This window comes from Nipponia nippon, unplaced genomic scaffold (genome assembly GCF_047370975.1).
Source record: "Nipponia nippon isolate SJK-2023a ecotype South Korea unplaced genomic scaffold, ASM4737097v1 scaffold_6, whole genome shotgun sequence".
Taxonomy (NCBI): Eukaryota; Metazoa; Chordata; class Aves; order Pelecaniformes; family Threskiornithidae; genus Nipponia; species Nipponia nippon.
The window spans coordinates 265,819-284,090 of record NW_028262380.1 but is presented as its reverse complement, the minus strand read 5'-3'; the positions used below and the strand labels follow the sequence as shown (position 1 = coordinate 284,090).

Here is an 18,272-nt window from a genome sequence, read left to right as displayed (position 1 = left end):
GCCGGATAATTTTTCCTGGCACTTCACTGTTGGTGCTCGCGGGATTTCTGTGCCGTGCCTCGAGCTTGGTTGCGTGCTGGAGCCCGAAGCTGTGGGAACCGAGGCAGGAGCGTGCCCCATGTCTTTACACCCCAGAGGCACTGGGCTCACGGACTGGGCTACGCCTGCCAGTTTTCCCGATGAACCCATCCAAACCAATAGGTCGGTGATAAATTAAAGAGCGCGGTGACCCACGTCTGCTGCAGCGATGCAGATCAGCTGTTATCTTGGCTTCACTGAGCTGCACGCTCTGACTGCTTTATACTGCTGTGGTTTAAGTCATTGCACTCTTAAAAGTTCAGAAATCGGTGTTGACAATATGTCTCACAAGTGTTAAAATAGCGTATTGTATTCGTGCATGCCCTCTTTAAGATAAAAATGCAGAATTTTGTAGGCAGGAGTTTACGGTGGAGGTAAGCTTGAAAAGCCATGCCAGTCGGTTGTGGGTAGGTGCCTCAAAAAGAGGGACTGCGACAAGTCCAACAAATCTCTAATGAACGACCATCGCTGCGTGCCAGGCTCCGGGGCTGCGGGACGGGGCTGCGGGGAGCGGGGCTGCCGGGGGCTCCCAGGTTTGACGCAGGGGACGAGAGGGGAGACCTTTGCTGCGTCAGTCTAAGCTTTGCCTTGACTTGGAAGCCAGTCAAGGGCTGCGAACGAGCCGCTGCTCAGCCGCTGCCTTTGCCTGAGCACATCCGAGGCGCCTCAGGCAGATCAACAGGCTTGTTACCGCTGCCAAACCTGCCCTGTGTCCTCTGTTCCCTTGGGCTCCTTTACCAGATAGGAAAGATGAATTTGAAAGGAGAACTATCCAACTGTAATTACGCAGAACAAAGCAGCATATTTTTTACAAAAACTAGACTCAATAAAAATAGCTGTTAAGCAAAAGATGACAGATCTTGTTTGTTCTGCTGCTTTGTACGCACAATTAGAAACCCAAACGCAATTAAGAACTAGGCACGTTTCGCTTGCTGCGGTGGCGGTCAGTGTGCAGGGGTCGGCTCGGGCTGGAAGACCGCGGCCGTGGGGAGATCAGCGTCTTATCCCTCATTTCCCCCATCTGTACCTGCGAACCGTTCCCCAGCGGGGCTCGCTGCTTCGCTCACGGCGCCAACGGATGGGGTGAATTAGCTCAAATATGACCTGTTTTTCACAATGAGTTATTACGGTGGCTTTATTCTTATGATTATGCATTTGATTAGCAGCGTTGAAACTTTGAAGCTTTCTCACAGTTTTGCACATCTCATGGTTAAAATTCCCCACGCGTTTGGTTTGTCCTGCGACTGGTCGTGCTGGTCGCGTTCAGGCTGGAGGGCGCAGGAGGTTTCCTGCTCAGGTGGGGAGATACTAACTGCCTTTGAGAGGACTGCAGTGTACAAAATCATGTAAAAGAGCATATATGTGAGTATGTACAAGTGGCATATGTAAATACTGCAAGAGAGCAGATAGCAGTCTTTAATACGGGTAATGCTGCACATCAGAAGCATTGCTTCTGGCTGGCCCTGGGGCTGGGCAGTGGCCGTGCCGGGGCAGGGGCTGTGCCGCAGCGGTGGCTGTGCCGGGGCAGGGGCCGTGCTGGGGCGGTGGCCATGCTGGGGCAGAGGCCGTGCCGGGGCTCGCTGCTAGACCCAGCTATGGAAAACGGTCACAGGGGAGCGTAATTAATTGGGATCGCAGATGACACCCGCAGTCCCCAGGGGAAGGCGTGCGGTGCGGTGGCAGTGCGGTGACTCTGGCTGTTGCAGGCTCTACGAGGGGAAGGAGACGGCTGAGTTCCAGCGCTCACTGCAGCAGTTCTTCCTCTCCCTGAACCAGCTGATGAAGTCCCCACTGGAGGGTCCTACGCTGCTCTCCCAGGTACGGCAGGGGCTGGTGCCGCGGGGGGGCTCAGCTCTGGTGCGTGGCGGGCTGGACGGTGCCCCAGCGGGGGTGACAGTGGCTGTGCCCGTGCAGGGGTGACACCAGCCGTCCTGCACGCAGACCTCCCCATGCACGGGGCGTCACAGGGAGCTGCCACCCTGTGCGGTGCCTTGCTCCCCCTGGGGACCCCCACTTGTGCCCCCGGTGCAAAGCCCCCCGAGGCCCCAGACCACAAAACCCTGCATTGCGCTGGTGCTGGGGGCCACGGCGCGGGTTGGGGTCAGCAGCTTGGGCAAACACTCTCCTGGCCACGCATGTGCCGATGCCTGGAGAAGAGGGTCTCGGGAGGGCTCCTGGGGCTCGTCCCTGTCCCAGACCTGGCCTGGCCCCGCTCCCTGCACCCCAGGACCAGGCTGGCACAGGGTGGGCCAGGGGGGAGCAGAAACGGTGCCCGTTGCATTGCGGGTCCCCACGAGCACGGCTGCGTCCTTTACCGGCAGCAGGTGTCGAGGTCCTGCAGCCACCGGTGCGACGGTGCCGGGGGTGGGAGCGGCAGAGAACGCGACAGAGCCACATGCACTCTGCAAAGTCGGTTAGGGAGAGGAGGCAGGAGTCGGTGCCGGGGCTGGGTTGGTCTTGCTTTGGTGCTGTGCCAGGGGCGAGGATGGAGAGCGGCGCTGCAGGGTGCAGGTGGGGCCCTCGTCTGCAGGCTGGGACGCGCGGTGGCCCCAGGACAGCTGGCAGCTCCTGCTCCTGTGTTGCATTATTTCATGGCATTCTTAGATAATCCCTTATAAACTAATCTAATTTAAAAAGAAGTAGTTTGAAGAGCAAGATGACAGCTATCCTCATGGAGAGGAGGAGGGCTGTCCCTCCTTCTCCCCTCTCCCATCTAAACGCTGATCATTATTCTGATTTCCATCTCAATACCGTTGCTCTAGAGACTCTGTGCTATGGTAACTCGAGGTGCTGCAGTGCTGCCGACTGCACCTGTGCGATTTCGGCATCGCTCAGCACCTTGCTCAGGTCTGCAGAAAATAATTCTTGCAAATGCATCCCGAGTAGAGAGGTCCAGGGCAGAGGGGAGAGGTCTGCTGTGCATCACCAGAAAAGGCACCGCTGCAGCTGCCCCGTGGCTGAGATCAGGAGTAGCAGTGGTAAGCGCAAATAATAGCCCCGAGGCACGGAGAGTGCGGCCGCCAGCCGCCTGTCCAAAGTGTCGGGGAGGAGGCAGAGGACTGTCAGGAGCGGAGGAACCCACGCCTGGGATCCAGCCGTGCCGGGTGTCCAGCCGAGGCGTGGGAAACACACGTGTGCTTCACCCCGGGCGCCCTGAGGCTGCAGCCTTACAGCAGATGGCATTAAATTGGAAAAGATGAGGCTGGGCTGGCATCTCAGTGCTGGGGGAGTCGGGGTGAGCCCCTGTGCCACGGCCAACAGCGGCTGCCCGTCTCAGCAGGACAATTTTCCAGTTGCAGCACTGTTGTGGTTCCTCCGGTGCGCTGGAGGCACTGTGGGTGTGCGCAACAGCCGAACATCGTTAAAAAGCAGACTCGAAAATGGTATTTTCTCATGTACTGTCGCACTGCCGTGGCTTTGGGGCAGGATCCCTTCGTTAGGGGTGAGGATTCGGTGGCAGCCGCCCTCCGCCCAGAGCAGCCTGTAGGAAGCTGGGGACGGGGCTCGGAAATTTGCCCACTGCTGCTGCTGCTGCTGCCAGGTTTGCTGAGTCTGACCGCGCTTTCTCCTGGAAACGGCCAAATTCTGCAGTGGGATCCCGACTGCCGAGCAGGAGCTTCCCCTGTGAAAATGGCTTTTCTGGTTGCTATTACTTTGTTAGAGAGAGCAGGAGAGATTTAAGCTCTCGTGCAGACCTGTGCTGTTCTCTTTAGGGGTAACGTCCCCCTTGGAAGCCCCCCAGGCTCTTCCTTGGGGGTTGCTGGAGTGTTGAGCAGGCCCAGGGTCTGGGGCCACGGTCTGTAGTGTGCGCAGGGCTTCAGTGTTGCACAGCAGCAGGACGCAGTCCTTCAGAGAGACTTTCCCTCTGCTCCCATCTCTTCTGGGTCTGAATACCTGGGCTCAGATCTCGTCACCAGGCTTCTGGCTTGGTGGCGGCTCCTTGGAGGGTGGCAGAAAGCGGCGCTCGCTCCATCAGGATGGGGCGGCATTGGCGTTGTTTCTCATTGACCTCCCCCAGCTCATTTTTGGCCATTGCCTGCCAACTTTAAAGTTGTCAATTTTGTCGATGCAGCTTGTGTTTGCTATTTCTGAGCATGGCTTCGCGGTCAGCTGCATCGCAGTGTGCGGTGTTGACTTGCTCCGAGCGTGCTGGCAGCTGGGTCTCCTCCTCGCCATCACTTCTCCTCCTCGATGCTCACCGCCGGCTCCGCTGCTCCACAGGCGTTACGGTGACGGGGTTTCTCCCACATCACCGACAAAGTGTTTCTCTGGGGGAGAGAGTGCCCAGGTGAAATTATTCCGTGTGGAAGTGAAAATCAGAAAATGGTCTTAAAAGCAAGAAATCTCTTAACTTTAAACGTGTGGTGATGGGCTCCGAGCTGGCGGATGAGACCTGGGACTATAACGGATAGTGCTCTGGCAACGTCAGCTCCATGCCTGGCACCCGTCAGGGAACGCTCACTCAAAGTCGGAAATTGTCTGGAAGGCACTCAAGAAGAAAACAGAAAATGCCCTTTGCCGCAGCCTGAGTCCCTGTGGTGCATCTGTGTCCGGTGCCCACGCTTCGGAGTGTGCAGTCGGGCTGGAAAAGCCCCAGCGAAGGGTGACGAGGCGTACGGGGCAGCTTTCGGGTGGGATCACCTGCCTGGCCAGACCAGAGCCCTCCGTCCCGGAACAGAGAGGAGCAGGGGGCTGGGACAGGGAGCTGCCGATTCACCTCCACTCTGGGGAGGGGGGTAGGAGATGGAAATGGTTGCTCGAGGTCTCCCCTGACTCAGGAAGGAGGGAGCATCTCATGAGACGGGCACAGGCAGGGCTTGTTCATCTGTCTGTGAGGAAGCTGTCGAGCCCCTTGTGATGGTCTGTGTCTGCTCCTCGGAGCAGGCTGTGGATGCTGAAAGTTTGTGCAAGCTTGCAAACAGCTGTACTGATCTGTGGAAGAAAAATCCACCCAGGATTATTTAAATATGAAGGTATTTCTCACTCAAGAGGCCCTGACCTTGAGAAGAAACGCTGCGGGCTTGTGAGCCAGCAAGGTCCCATCCCCTTCCCCTCTGAGCCTCAGACCAAGTGCCCAGCCTCGTGCTGCCTGGCTCCTGGTGCCTCTGCCCGGCCTCGCCATTGCTCCCCGCTCCGGAGGGTCCCGGAGCTTCCCCGGTCTCCTGACCCACCGTCACCCCAGCCACAGTTCTGGTGCTGCATCCTGCACGGGTTCCTGCTGGACCCCAGCCACTGGGTCTTGCTATATCCAGCCCTGATGGCGTCTCCTGAACATCTTGCGCAGGTACTGCAAGGAGAGAACTTTTTTTCTTGTTCTCTCAGCGGACTTTGTAGCTGCTTTACAGAGCTTGCAGACACCCCGCATCTCTAGCTGTGACGACCAGCTCCCATCTAGCAGCTGAAGGTGATACCCGAAAGATCTGTTAGCGGCTGACGTAAGCTCTGCAGCTTCATCCTGTTCTGCCTACTCTTTTCCTTAAAGCTGCAATTATCTGATCAGCCCAAGGCAGAGCTGATAATAGCGCGTTAGCTGCAACACTCCTGCAAAGGCCACCTCTCAGCGGAGAGAGATGGTCCTCTGTTGGGCTACTTCAGGCTGGGAGGTTTTGTACTATTTTGACTACTCGGAGCCGTGGAGAGGAGGCTGAGTCTCTTTCGGCTCTGCTTACTGGTGTCAGACAGCCTGGGGGCCAGGGACAAACCCATGGCATGGTCCTAGCTGGAGAGCAGGAGCAGCTCTTCAGCCAAACACCTCCAGCATCCCCAGTAAACGCCGTGACCTGGAGGGTGGCCCTGGTCGAAGGAGACGGAAGGCTCCCCGCTCCCTGCCTGCAGCTGCCTTGCACATCTCCAGCCAGGAGACAGGGTTCTGCTGCAGCTGCTCCCTGCCGTGGCCAGCGGGCCCTTGGGAAGAGCTTCGCTCATCCCCCTGCTTCCCTCCTGGAGCCCTGGTTTCCTCTGCACCCAAAGAAGTTGAGTTTTGAGGTGGGATTGGGGTACGGACTTCAGCAAACACTGGGGGCTCATGCCAGCCGCCAAAGCGCTGAGCAAGGCGGAGCAGAGCATCACACTGCTGCAGCACAGCTGGGAGCTTCAGGGGACCCAAACTGGGCCCCGTGCCTGGAGGCAGCCCGCGCAGGCGTGCAGGTCACTGCTTGTGGGTGCACGTTTCCCCTTGTTTGTGCTTGAGAAGGACACCCTGCTCCCCTCCGTCTTTCCTCGGTTTGGGTCCAGGCTTACCTGCAGCTCAGCAGGGCGGAGTGGAGGGGATGCCCCCAGCCCGCTGCGGCCCCTTGGGGGGTTTGGGTTTGCATTTCACAGCCCGGGTCAGGGCTGCGTTTTCCTGAGGAGGTGCTCGTGAGTGTCCACGGTTGGAGCTTCGCTGAGGTGGCTCTGACTCTTCCCTGTGGCTGCTGGCACATGGCGGGGTTTCTGCAGGACGCCCTGCCGCCGGTGTTGCGCAAGGGTGACGGTCGCTGCCGTGTGCGCCGGAGGCGGCTCCCACACCAAGCTGGCGACCACCGGGCTCTGCGCCCATCCCCACTCTCCATCTCCCTGCCCGCTCCCACCGGCCCCGGTGGTGGGTGCCAGCCGCCCATCCTCCAGCTCCCCCAGCGCCGCCAGAGCATCACCAGCGACGGCGCGGACAGGGCGGCTGGTTCGCACAAACATTGCTGTTCTGCAGCTGGGGAGATATCGGACGCACTTTGTATGTCGTGGCCAGGCTGACACACTCTTGCCACGAAAAATCCGTAAGAGGGAGCTCATCTTCAGTGGTGAAAGACAGACATTTTCAGTTCTGCAAGGCCAGGCAGTTACCTCAGCAGTTACCATAACAGCCAGAACCAGTTTGATGAAGAAATCCTTTCTGAGACATAGATGCCGATGTTTAAGAGGTCTTGTAACACTGGAAAAATCCTTGAGGAATGGAAAAAAGTCTACATTAGCTCATTTTTCAAAAAGTGAATCAGATGACCTTGCTAACTGTAGACCAAAGAGGCTGAGCACTGATCCCAGCTCAGCCATGGAGAGGATGCAAGCAATTCATAGTTAAAGGGTGGCAGTAGAATTAATGTTAATCAGTCCAGCTTCTCTAAGCATGGAGTTTAATAAAAAAAAATCAAATTTAGCTGTTACTTTTTTGAAGTTACAAATGTGACTGACTAAGATAACCGACATAATAGGCGAGACTAACAACTGTTTGACTTGATATGGCATTCTGATTTAAAATTAGCATTGTATAAGTTTGTTAAAATAACTACTTTTAATCTCCTTAATATATATCTTTTCAGTTCTAAAAAAAGTCATTACAAATGGAGAACCGTCGTGCTGGGATGGGCATTTCTTCTGGGTCCCAGGGGAGTCGGCTCTCGGCTCGGGCGTGCCTGTGTTTGCCGGTTCGCCGGCCGTGGCGGTGGCCGGTGGAGGGGGCACGGGCGGCAGCGGCAGTGCTGGATAACGGGGAAGCCTCTGCTCCGCGCCCGGGCTCTGCAGGCAGAGAGGAGCCAGGGCAGGGGACGGGGCTGCGGAGCAGCAGCTAGGGGCAGAGCTGGGAGCTGCCAGCAGCGAGTGCCAAAGGCGACTCTGAGCATGGCGTCATTGCAAAGAAATAAGTTGGTCCCTGGGTTTACAGGCAAAGAGGCGTTAAACGGAAATATCTGGAGGGGCACATGATGCGAGCGAGGCTGTTGGTGCATGATGTGCCCGGCCTTGCTGCCCTCAGTTGCAACAGGTATCTGAGTATCGGAGAAGGGCTTGCACGAGCTGCAGAAATGACTGAGGGTCTGGTGTGTTTGATGGCAACTGACACGAGCTCAGTCAGCCAGAAGAGGACAGTGGAGAACTCGACCGCAGTCTTTGCAAACCAGACGTTGCTGGAGCATCGCTTAGTGCCGCAGGCAAAGGCAGAGCCCAGTCCAGCACTGGAGCTGGAGCTCACCGAGCTTGCCGGGAAGCAGCGCTGGGCAGCAGGACAGGCGACCGCCACTGCTGGAGCCGGCTCCAGGCCAGCAGGGCCTCTGGGATGGAGTTTTTAATCACATCTGGAGATCTTCTCAGAGCCGTCCTGGCTTGGGCCGAGGGCACCCTGCCCGTTACCGCCCTGACGGGGCAGCGGCCGCCCGGCAAGGGGGCAGAGCCAAGCAGAGGTTTCGGTCCCGCTGCAGGGTGCTCCCAGGGCAAACCCCTCCAGGGGCTCGCCCAGCCTGTGCCCGTAATCTCCATATTCACTGTGCTCCGAGGGATGTGTCCAAGGTGAACTTGTCTGGGCGCTTTTTAGAGCTAGGTGAATTTGCAACAGGCACCAGTCTCTCAAACTCCTACTGTAACTCTGAGGGAGACGACGGACTCAATGCCGAAACCGCTGGGTAAAAATTCCTGGAGCTGAATCACATAGCGGTTGGCCCCACGTGGATCTGCAGGCATCGAACCGCCTGGAACTGATGTTGAAGCGCGGAGTTGTGTGGAGACCCCCTCTGGCACCCCGCCGCACCCGGGGGCTGCAGGGTCCCCAGCGCCGCCTTCAGCACAGCTTGAAGCCCGGGCAAGCCTGAAGGACCAGCTATCCTGGCAAAGCTAGAGATACGCAGAACTCGGCCAGTCGTTTATGCTACTCAGTCACGTCATGAACAAAATGAAGTAGGTTTTAATGCAGAACAATTTGTGGTCAGTGCGTTTGCTGTTCCAAAAAACAGATAGCCATGTGGCCCCCACCCTTGCAGCCTTCCAGTGAGGGTGCGGAGCTGCGCTAGGTGCAGGGCAGCCTCGGCTGCGGCAGCAGCGACTGCCGCTGGCTGTGAGCGGTGCTGGAGGGTTTTACAAGCGGCGCATGCCAGCGCCTGCGTACCTGGTAGTCGCATGGTAGGAGTTTACGTGGTTGCAAAGTAAAAGCTGGAGACAGTTATTCTTAGTGGCGATGGTAGAGGTACGTGACCGTAGCAGTTCTGGGTGCTTTGCTGGATGCTGGTGGCTTGGCAGGGGAAGCTGCTCCCAGCTGGACGCCCCTTCCCCGGGGACAGCGAGGGCGGTGGGCTGCCGGCCGCGCCAGGCTGAGCGCAGCGCTGCTTCAGCAAGAGGGGGCTGAACGAGGACGGTGCTGGCTCAGCACCCACAACCTGGGGGGAGGCAGGAGGGGCCGGGTGTCACCCCCTGCCCGCGTGGTGTCCGTCCGTCCATCCATCCTGCCCCATGGGCGCATGGCGAAGCAGGGCGAGTGCAGGCAGTTCTCTTGTCTCTTTGCAGGGAGCAGCCCTGAAGTACCTGCCTTCCATCCTCGAGGACGTGTTTGGGATCTTTGACTCCTCTGCACTGGGGTAGGGTCCCCGTCGCCCCCGTCATCCCCAGCACGGCTCTGTGGCGTGCTCGGCGCCTGCCGCAGCCACCTCAGCCCCCACTCCCGTCCCCCAGTGACCCCCTGTCCCCCAGTGACCCCCCGTCCCCCAGTGACCCCCCGTCCCGGAGCTGCCGGCAGGGATGAGGCTGATGCCATGGAGCCGAAGGCGAGGGCAGGTGGAGGGGTCTGGGTTTCCTGATGCCGGGGAATTGCCTCCTTATCCCCTTCCTAGTGCCAAACCAGGGGAGGGTTTTGCTCAGCTTTAGCAGTAGCCTGTGCTTGAGTCAGGGGCTGAGCCTGGAAACCCTCTGTCCCAGCCGGGTCCATTTCGGGAATTCAGGCAGGGTTTTTAGGCTGGGCGTCTCTGCGCGGCTGTCTGCGGTGGGCACGGGCTGCCTCGCGGCTTCGTGCGTGGGCCCGTCCTGCCCTGCGCCTCCCTGCACGGCTCTGCCCCCATCGAGTGGCTCCCCCTGCCCAGCAGCCCCGGCCTGACGGGAACACGGGGCATCGGTACCCGACCCCCCGCTGCGCATTTGTCTTCTGCAGAAGGAAAGGGGCTGCAGGCGCTTGGGACCACAAAACGAGCGGGGTTCTTGCAAGCCCTGTATTTTACGCTCGTTAAACCCTCTCACCTGGACGGCAGGGCCTTGCTGCGGGACTTCATTGGGAACCTGCCGCCCCAGCGCCTGCTGAAGCAGAAGCTGCAATCCCTGACCGACATCGTCAACAGCAAGATCTTCCAGTCCTACGGTGAGAAGGGGCACCGGGGGTCCTGGCGGCACTGCCCGCGCTGAGCTCTCCGGGGGGCCAGGGCGTCGGACGGGGATGAGTCCCTGCCGCAGGGACCCCTCCTCTGCCCCCCAGACAGCGCCGTGCCCGGGGCGGCTCTGCAGAGGCGATTCCCTCCAGCTTGTGCTGGGACCCTGCGCTGCCCAGCCCCGCGCCAGGGCGCAGCTGGTGCCGCTGGGGTGAGCCGCTCCGGCTGCCTGACGCGCTGCCAGGCTGCGGAGGGAGGCACCCTTTGGCTGAAGCAATATGCAGCCGGTGTGACGATGGTTTAGGAGTGGTGTCGGGGAGGGGGTGTCGGGGTGTGCTGTCAGACTGGAAGGACGTACTGAGTAGGATTCCCCAGGCCTGCCCTGACTCCGATGCTGTTTGGTATTCTTAGGAGTAGTCTAAGTGACGGAAAAAAGAGTAGACTTGGTAAATTTTGCCCTGCAAGGCAGAAGCGACTGGAGGTACGCTGGAGGACAGACTCAGGATTTAAAATATTCTCAACAAGTTGGAGAAAAGATAGAGACCATATTTAAGTTAAAACCAATCCCACGAAAGCGATCACTGAGCAAGCAGAGGTGGGAGCCCAGGGCGGCAGTGCTGCAGGAGGGGCTGGGGCCGGGGGCGCAGTGGGGCTCGGCAGTGCCGCCCTCACGGGGAGGGCATCCCTCGGACACGCGAACGCCCTGCACCCTGCTCGGCGTCAGCGAGGCCTCGGCTGGGCTTACTTCCCAGCGCCGTTTGGGGTGGCACAAGAAACTTGTGGTTAAACTGGAGAAAGTCCAGAAGAAAGCAGCAAGAGAAGCAGAGCTTAGACGACAGGGTGAGGAAGAGACTGAAGGGCTCAGGGCAGGGAAGGGCACGGGGGAGATGTGATGAGCTTCCAAATACCCACACGGCATCTTCAAAGAGAGGGGGAGTGGGCTGCCTTGGGGAGCTGGGCTTCGGCCGCAGCGGGGAGGCTCAGGGGAGCAGCTCAGCCGCAGGCAGCAGGAACCGTTTTGTGTCTCTGCACGTGGAGACTTTGAGAGCCGGCAACGTGAACGTGGCCTCCTGCCGCCTGCCCCAGCTCTGCTCTGAGCCACCACGGTCCTGCAAGCGCTCCCCACATCCCTCCCGGCATCCTTCCCACATCCTACCCTGGCTCCTTCCCCGCATCCCTCCCCACACGCCCCGGGACGCGGTACGACCCCGCTCCTCTGCACCCCACAATGGCAGACAGTCGTGCCAGCAAGAAAACAACAGAGAAACATTTTCCCCCACTTTCCTTCCCCTTGCCCCCACTTTAGCGGTGCCATCGTAGTGATAAGCAGCAACGTGGAACCGTCAGTGCAGCGTGGTGTTGCAAACACCAGCCCCGGGCAGAGGAAGAGGGTAGTATGTAATAGGAAGACCACAGGTTTTTCATAAATTCTAAAGACTCTAGTTTCTCCAGATGGTGTCCAGTTTAAAAAGTCTCCATGTATTTAGTTAAATTGTAAGCACCTTTAACAGAGCAGAGAAGCAGAACAAAGTGTTGGCAGAAGCTGAAGCAAGAGAGGTTCAGATGAGGCTTTTCTGTTTCAGTTTATTTTAGCAGAGAGGATAAGTAGCTGTGTAACAGGCTGCAATGAATTCTCTGTGTTGGAGCCTTCCCACCAGGATTTAATGTTTTTCCGAAAACCCTGCTCCATCCGAGGGGGAAGTCGACAGCTCCGTGCGCGTGGGTCGCGGCCCGGGCCAGGCATCGCGCTGGTCCCGTCCATCCTGCTGGTCCCTTTCCTGCCTGGTCCTGTCCCACACCGGGGCGGTGCTGGTGCGCCCGCCAGCCCCGTGCCTCCCTGTCCGCCCCAACAGAGTGCCGGGAGCTGCTGCTGCAGACAGTGGTGCCCATCCTGCAGGAGCTGATCGAGAAGGGGGAGGAGGAAGATGCCTGCATTGAGCTGCTCAGCAACATCCTGGAGGTGCTATACAAGGCCCGGAAGGTAAATCCCATCTTCTCTGCTGCCGCCTTTTCCCTCTCCAGTAATCGCCTTGGAAATGACCTGACTAAACGCATTTGAGTAGGGCTAAGCACCAGTTACTGGCCACGATATGGTTGGGACTGATCGTGGTACATCCAAAGTCAAAGGGGGCTGTTGGTGCCCACCATCCCAGAGGGAACCTGCCCAAGCTGGGGGTAAAAACCTTTAGATTTCCACCTCAGCTGGTCTCTGGTGAGTTCCCGCCAGTCCCCATAAGTGGGGAGGAGGCCTCCAAGCCAGGGGACAGCACCGACCCGAGGGCAAGAGGGTGCATCGCCAGCCATGCCTCTTGCTGTCCCTGCTCTGCAGGCCCAGGAGAAGGGCACCGGCAGGGGAGGAGGCGATTGCCGGCTGGCCCCTGGGCAGCATTGCACTCCAAGATTAGCAGTGATGGCCCTAAACGTGAGCGAGAGCCCCGTGGCGCAGGGGTCCAGACCAGCACACTGCAGCAGAGAGCCGACCGTGCCCGGGCGGCGGGGACCCCCACGTACCCCCTTCCCCCACGCTGCCTGCGGGAGCCTGCCTGCTGGTGCGGGGCACCAAAGCAAGAGATCGCAGTAATCGCCAGCCGAGCCGCAACCGAGGGCTGAGCGGGCTGGGTGTCCAGCTAGGCACGGTCCTGCTGCGGGTGCCTGACTTGTCCCAGGCTGGCCTCCGGTGGGACGGCGTCGTCCTTGCTGGGCATCAGCCTGACTTCCCGGGCTGCTGTTTGTTGCAGAGAGCGGAGGAGCTGCGAGCGCAGCATGGCACAGGCGAGGGACGGCACAAGGACCGTGGGGACGCGGAGCTGGTGAGTGCCTCTCTGGCAGGCTTCGGCACTCAGCGGATGGTGGGAAGGAGCCAGGCACCCCTGCGCATCTGGGAAGGGCTTATCTGCATTGCACTACAGTGACAAACTCTGTACGGTCACCTGGAGTCAACGTGCAGAGCTGGGCTGCTGGCAGGGGCTCTGCAGTGATGGGGTCAGGCCTGGGAGGTGCCCTGCAGGGCTGGGAGGCCAGGGGAATGCGTGGCTCTAGGCTCGCTGTGAGCCCCCAGTGCCCCATGTCCTGCCCTGGAGGGGGTGACTGTGCCCAGACCTTCGCCCTGCCCCCCCGCGGCCTCCGTGCTTCGTTGTGCACCGGCGGGTGGGCTTGGGCCATCCCGGCTCGTTGCTGGGGCAAGGAGCGAGCGAGGTGTCACAGCTCTCGGGGGGCACTGGGGCTGCGGGGTGGCCCAGCAGCGTTCCCGGCGTGGCAGGCGAGGCGTGTGCGAGGCATGCTGGCGCTCCAGAGCTGGCTCCAGCTGGGGTTGTGGCCCCGCCAGCGTGCTGGTGGCCCCACTTGGCCCCGCTGGACTTGCTGCTCCCCAAGCGCTGGAAGGATAAAGCGTGGGCTTGCAACCCTGGAAGCAGCGTACTAAAGACAGAGCGTAACGGGTGAATGCCGACAGCCCCGGCAGCGTGACCTGCAGTCATGGCTGTCCTTGTAGGCTCCTGCCCTGGCAGCATGGCTGTTTGGGCTGAGCACGTTGCAGTCACAGCCCGAGCACAGCCCTCGCACCACTGCGCTGGCAGCTCCCTCCCTGGGTCACCCTTCTCCTCCTCTGTTTCTTGTGACACAGGAACGCGGCACGCTGCCTGGTGTGGGATGCTGGGTCACGTCGCTGTGGTGCCGGGCTGATGTACCTGGTGGGGCCAGGCGTGTCCGTACCTCGGTAGCCACCCCCCTTTCCCTGTGTTGCCTGGGTGCTGCCTTCCGTCCCCTGCCTTTCTGCAGCTAGCATCGGGCATGTCCCTGGGCCACCAGTGAGCCCATTACCATCTCTCCCCGCAAGCCCCAGTCCACCCCCAGCGGGGCCGAGTGGCTAGGAGCTGCGTGGCAGCTGCCGGCGGTGGCCGTTCCTGCAATGTTTGGGGAAAGCGCAGGGATCTGTGCTCTGGCTCTGTAGGACACTTCCTCCGTTTCTGTCCTTTTAGGCTGGTCTGTGCTTTGGGGTCCCTTTCTGGGAGCCCTTGGGAAGTGCAGAGGTCAGACCTACAGCACAGTGGCCGGCGCTGTGGAAGCTGAATTAGACGCATGCCACCGTGTCCTGGGTGGGCGAGGTGGCTGCGTGAGCGTGGCTTTCTAATTCCTGTGGCACCGGGAAGCCCAGGCAATGGAAGGGAAAGCTTAGAAATTGTGGTTGAAATGTCTAGTTTTGGCCTTAACTTTTAAACCTAAAATAGCCTTTAAGGAGAGGGTAGTCAGGGTGCTCATGGGTGAGGATACTTCTCTTGTTTGAACCCCGTGTGAGCTGTAAGCCCACCTTTGTCTGCAGTACTGACCACTCTGGGGGACAGCTCTGGCTAGCGCGGACACAGCCGTCCCCAGCCGCCCCCAGCCAGGTGGCCGGCTTTGCCAGGGAGGCATACGAGGCCGAGCCCCATATTTACACCGGCGCGCATCGCCTTGTTCCAGCTGCAGCTCCAGCTGGTCACCCTGGTGCCGCCAGCCCCCCGCGCAGTGATTCAATGAGCCATACCTGCTGTGCTGGAGTGGACAAGCCTTTTATTTCAGTATTTTATATAAATCACAAATCTTCAGCATCAGCTCGTGATTTCCTGTCTCCCGAGGTGCCGCGAGCCTTTCCTTCCTGGCAGCGTGCTCCCGCCCGGCCGCTGCCAAGGACCAGAGCTGTCTGGGCCCACAGCTGAGGGTCCCGGGCACAGGGCTCGTCCAGCGGCCACGGTCCCCCCCATCTGGAGCTGCAGAGGTGTTAGGGCTCGTCTGACGGCCACCGCGGCTGGAGCAGAGCTGCTTCCTCCCCGCTCCCTGGGGCGCTATGGGGTGCTGAGGAAGCTTGTGCCCTCAGTCCTGGCTCCCGCACGCCCTGCCAAGAATAACTGCAAACACTTTGCAACCTCCTTGCCTGCTTTTTTTGGTGACTGCAGTAATTGCGGCGGTGCCACGGGGCCGATCACACATGGCCCGGGAGGCGGCGTGCCCCCAGCCCAGCCTGCCAGCGCCCAGTGCCTGCGGGGCTGGGGACCGTGTGCCGGCTCTGTGCCGTGGGGGTGATTCCCGTCAGCTGCGGTGATGGTGCTGTCACCTGTGCCCTCCCTCCCGGCACCACGGCAGGCAGCGCCAGGCGCTCAGGCGTGGCTGTGACACCTCTTGCCTTGCAGGTGAAGGTGAAGAAGCACATCCAGCTGATCCTGGAGCGGCTGCTGCACACTGTCAATCGGAGGGTGATCGTCCTGGACCGGGAGAACAGCCTGCGGGTGAGTACCACCGCTCATGCTGCGCCGGGCATCAGGGCCATGCCGCTTCCCACGGCTGCCTTTGGGAGATGCGGGAGGTGCAAAAGGCGTCACTGATTTAGGGGTCTGGGATGGGGTGACCGACGCTGCTCCTCAGCTGGCACTGCAGCCTGGTACCCAGCTGGCTGGGTCTGGATGTGCCGGTAGGGAGGGGCAGCCATGCCGGGAGCAGGTCTGGAGCAGAGGGTGCGCTGGGAGGAGCAGGCAGTGTTTGCGGTGCAGGAAGCCCGTTTTGGAAGCAGATGAGGGGTTTGGGCTGTATTCTTCTGAAAACCAGGAACTGGACGTGGGGAACCGTCACAATTTTACATGCCAAGGGCACGTGGGAGGAATGTGCTGGGACAGCCACCTCTCGTGGGAGGGGTGGGCCGGCCAGAGCGCTGCTCGGCTGAAGATTCGCGCGGAGCAGCTGCACCGGGTGCAATGATCTATCGTGAAGGAGGGGGAAACAGAGCTGTGGTCAGCGTGGGTTCGTGGACGCTCTGACGTGGACGGGGCGGCAGGCCCAGCGTGCTCGGCCAGGCAGCAGGGTGTGGGCCCAACAAGCTGCTCTGGGTCGCGAGGGTGGGCGAGGAGTGGGGTCTGGGTGCGTTCCGGGAGCCCGGAGCGAGCAGCAAGGCCGTGCAGCAGTGAGAAGCGCTGTGCTGCGGGGAAGCGCCGTGCTGCGCCGTGCTGCGCTGTGGGCCATGCCCAGGGAGGTGTGGGCATCTGGAGTGGCAGCTCGGCCCTTTGCTTGAGCCTTCTGGGGATAAGCCTGCAGGTTTGCCCCCTGTTCTTTGTTCTCATTAATAAAGACCTAACTAAACCGAGGCAATAAAGCCAGCGGGCAGGACAGGAGCTTTATCCTCACTGGCCCTGCCCATGCTCTCGGGCAGATGAGGCTGCCCTGTATGCAAGCATCCCGGGTGCTGAGATTGCTCCCGCCGACACACTGAGGCACCGGCATTGCTGCTCCCTGCCCGGTGACCCCTCCTTGCACCCCCGGGCGACAGAGGAGGCACGAGGTCTCCCCTCCGGCTCCCAGCTGAGCCTGCCCTCCCCTGCCCGCTCGGCCAGCACAGCCCCAGCGGTGCAGCCCCGTGGTGACATTTCCTGGCAGCGGCTCTGCTGTCCTGGGGCGGCTTTGCTGGCCGAGACGATGGCGGGTGCCGTCCCTGACACGCACCCGTGCACGAGTGGCCTCGTGGCCAGGCAGTGCCACTTCACCAGGCGTGCCCGCAGCTGCGCTGCCGAAAGCTGTGCCGTGGGGCTGTGCCAGGCGTGCACAGCAGGCGCTCAGCGTCGGAGTGTGACTCAGGCAGGAGATGTGTACAGAGTTGCATTTGGTATCATCTTGCTTTTAGCCTTTGTTCCCAGGCTGCGTGATTCGGTGCCAGAGGAAGCAAGAGCAAAAAGAGCTGTTAGGCACGCTCTGTCAGGCTGCGACAGAGGCGAGGAGGGACGCTGGGTGCTGAAGCGTGGCCCCATACACAGTGTGGGAGAAGGGGAGCGATCCTTTGGCTGTGCCTCACTCCCACCACTTGCTCCCTTTCCCACACGCCGGCCCTGCCGGGCTCCAGAAACACCATCTGGCAGCTTTCCGAGTGTTGTTCATGACTTCCATGCCGCTGCTGCAGCCCCTGCTTCCGCCCTGGTGTCCGAGGCCCCCTCAGCCCAGGCTGCTCCAGCAGCTGTGGCTGCCAGGAAGGCTCGGGGGCACCAGGGACATGTGCCCATGCCAGGGGCGGCCTCTGTCCCTCCTGTTGCTGCTGGGCAAGAAGGGAGAAGCGCCCCAGATTCACTGTCCCGGGAACTAGGGCACGGAGAGGCCTCCGACCTCCCCTGCCCCTGCCTTCACAGCTTGGCCCCGTCCCACGGGGCTCACGAGTGCGTGGCAGGGAAGGGACAAGCTGCCGCAGGAGAGGCTGCGGCTGAGGCTCGGGCGGCTGCTGGTGAGTGGGGCTGGCGCTGGGCGCTGCAGCATCTCCCACAGCCGAGCAGCTGCAGCCCCTCGGCACCGCGGGGGCCCCTCGGCACCGCCAGCCCCCCTCAGCACTGCCGGGCTGCAGCCCCGCGAGCGCCAGGCGGGTCCCTGGCACAAGGGATGGGGCTTAACGCCGTGTCAGCTCCCGCACGTGTGAGCCTCCTGCTGTGGGGTACCGTGGTGCGGGTGCCAGCTGGAGAGGCCGTGGCCAGACCCTCCCGCCCTCTGCCCGCCCTCACCAGACCTCTGGTTACAACAACCGCTTGCTGTGTCCTGGGGTGCCCGGCACCTCCCGGAGGAGGCTGGGAGACATCCTGCTCTCTGAGGCTGGTGGCCCCGCTGGGAGAGCCGTGACTCCCGCAGACGCTGAGGTGAGAGCCCCGGTGCTGCGTATGGGCAGCATTGCCCGGTCCCGGGCTCTGGGGATGGCTCACCCGCGGCTCCACGGCAGCGGAGGGTGGCCAGGGCACGGCGCGTCCCAGCGGGCTGGGGGGAGCATGGGGAGTACTTACTGCGCCGCACTCAGCGTACTCTCGCCTCCCACTGCTGCCGCCAGCCGCTTTGATTTGGGACCCTCATTAAACTGACGCTGAATTTCTCCTCTCGTGGGCAGCCTTGCAGAGGCTGGAATATTTGAGCTGCTAATTCCTTTCTCCCTGTAATTAGCCAGCGCATCCTGCAGCCAGGGAGGCCCCGCCAGCCGGCCGCGAAGGGGGAGAGGGAATTCCTAGCCCCCGCAGCCCCACGCAGCCCCTGCTCCTGTGGCAGCCCGGGTACAGGCAGGCTGTGCGGGGCTCGGCCCCCAGCCCCCTGGCCTCGCACAGGGGAGCTTGCTGGAAGAAC

At 60.8% G+C, this 18,272-nt stretch overlaps 1 protein-coding gene across 1 annotated transcript in view; it reads left to right on the top strand.

Annotated features, from left to right (window-relative positions):
* The window catches only part of LOC104014139 (dedicator of cytokinesis protein 2), an 82,331-nt gene that overhangs the window by 23,898 nt on the left and 40,161 nt on the right, over positions 1-18,272 (top strand). Inside the window, exons 23-28 of the mRNA XM_087738097.1 lie at positions 1,785-1,896; positions 9,319-9,389; positions 10,053-10,159; positions 12,020-12,147; positions 12,905-12,976; positions 15,332-15,427. Coding sequence (XP_087594223.1) covers positions 1,785-1,896; positions 9,319-9,389; positions 10,053-10,159; positions 12,020-12,147; positions 12,905-12,976; positions 15,332-15,427 — 586 coding nt within the window. The remainder of the gene's footprint in view (positions 1-1,784; positions 1,897-9,318; positions 9,390-10,052; positions 10,160-12,019; positions 12,148-12,904; positions 12,977-15,331; positions 15,428-18,272) is intronic.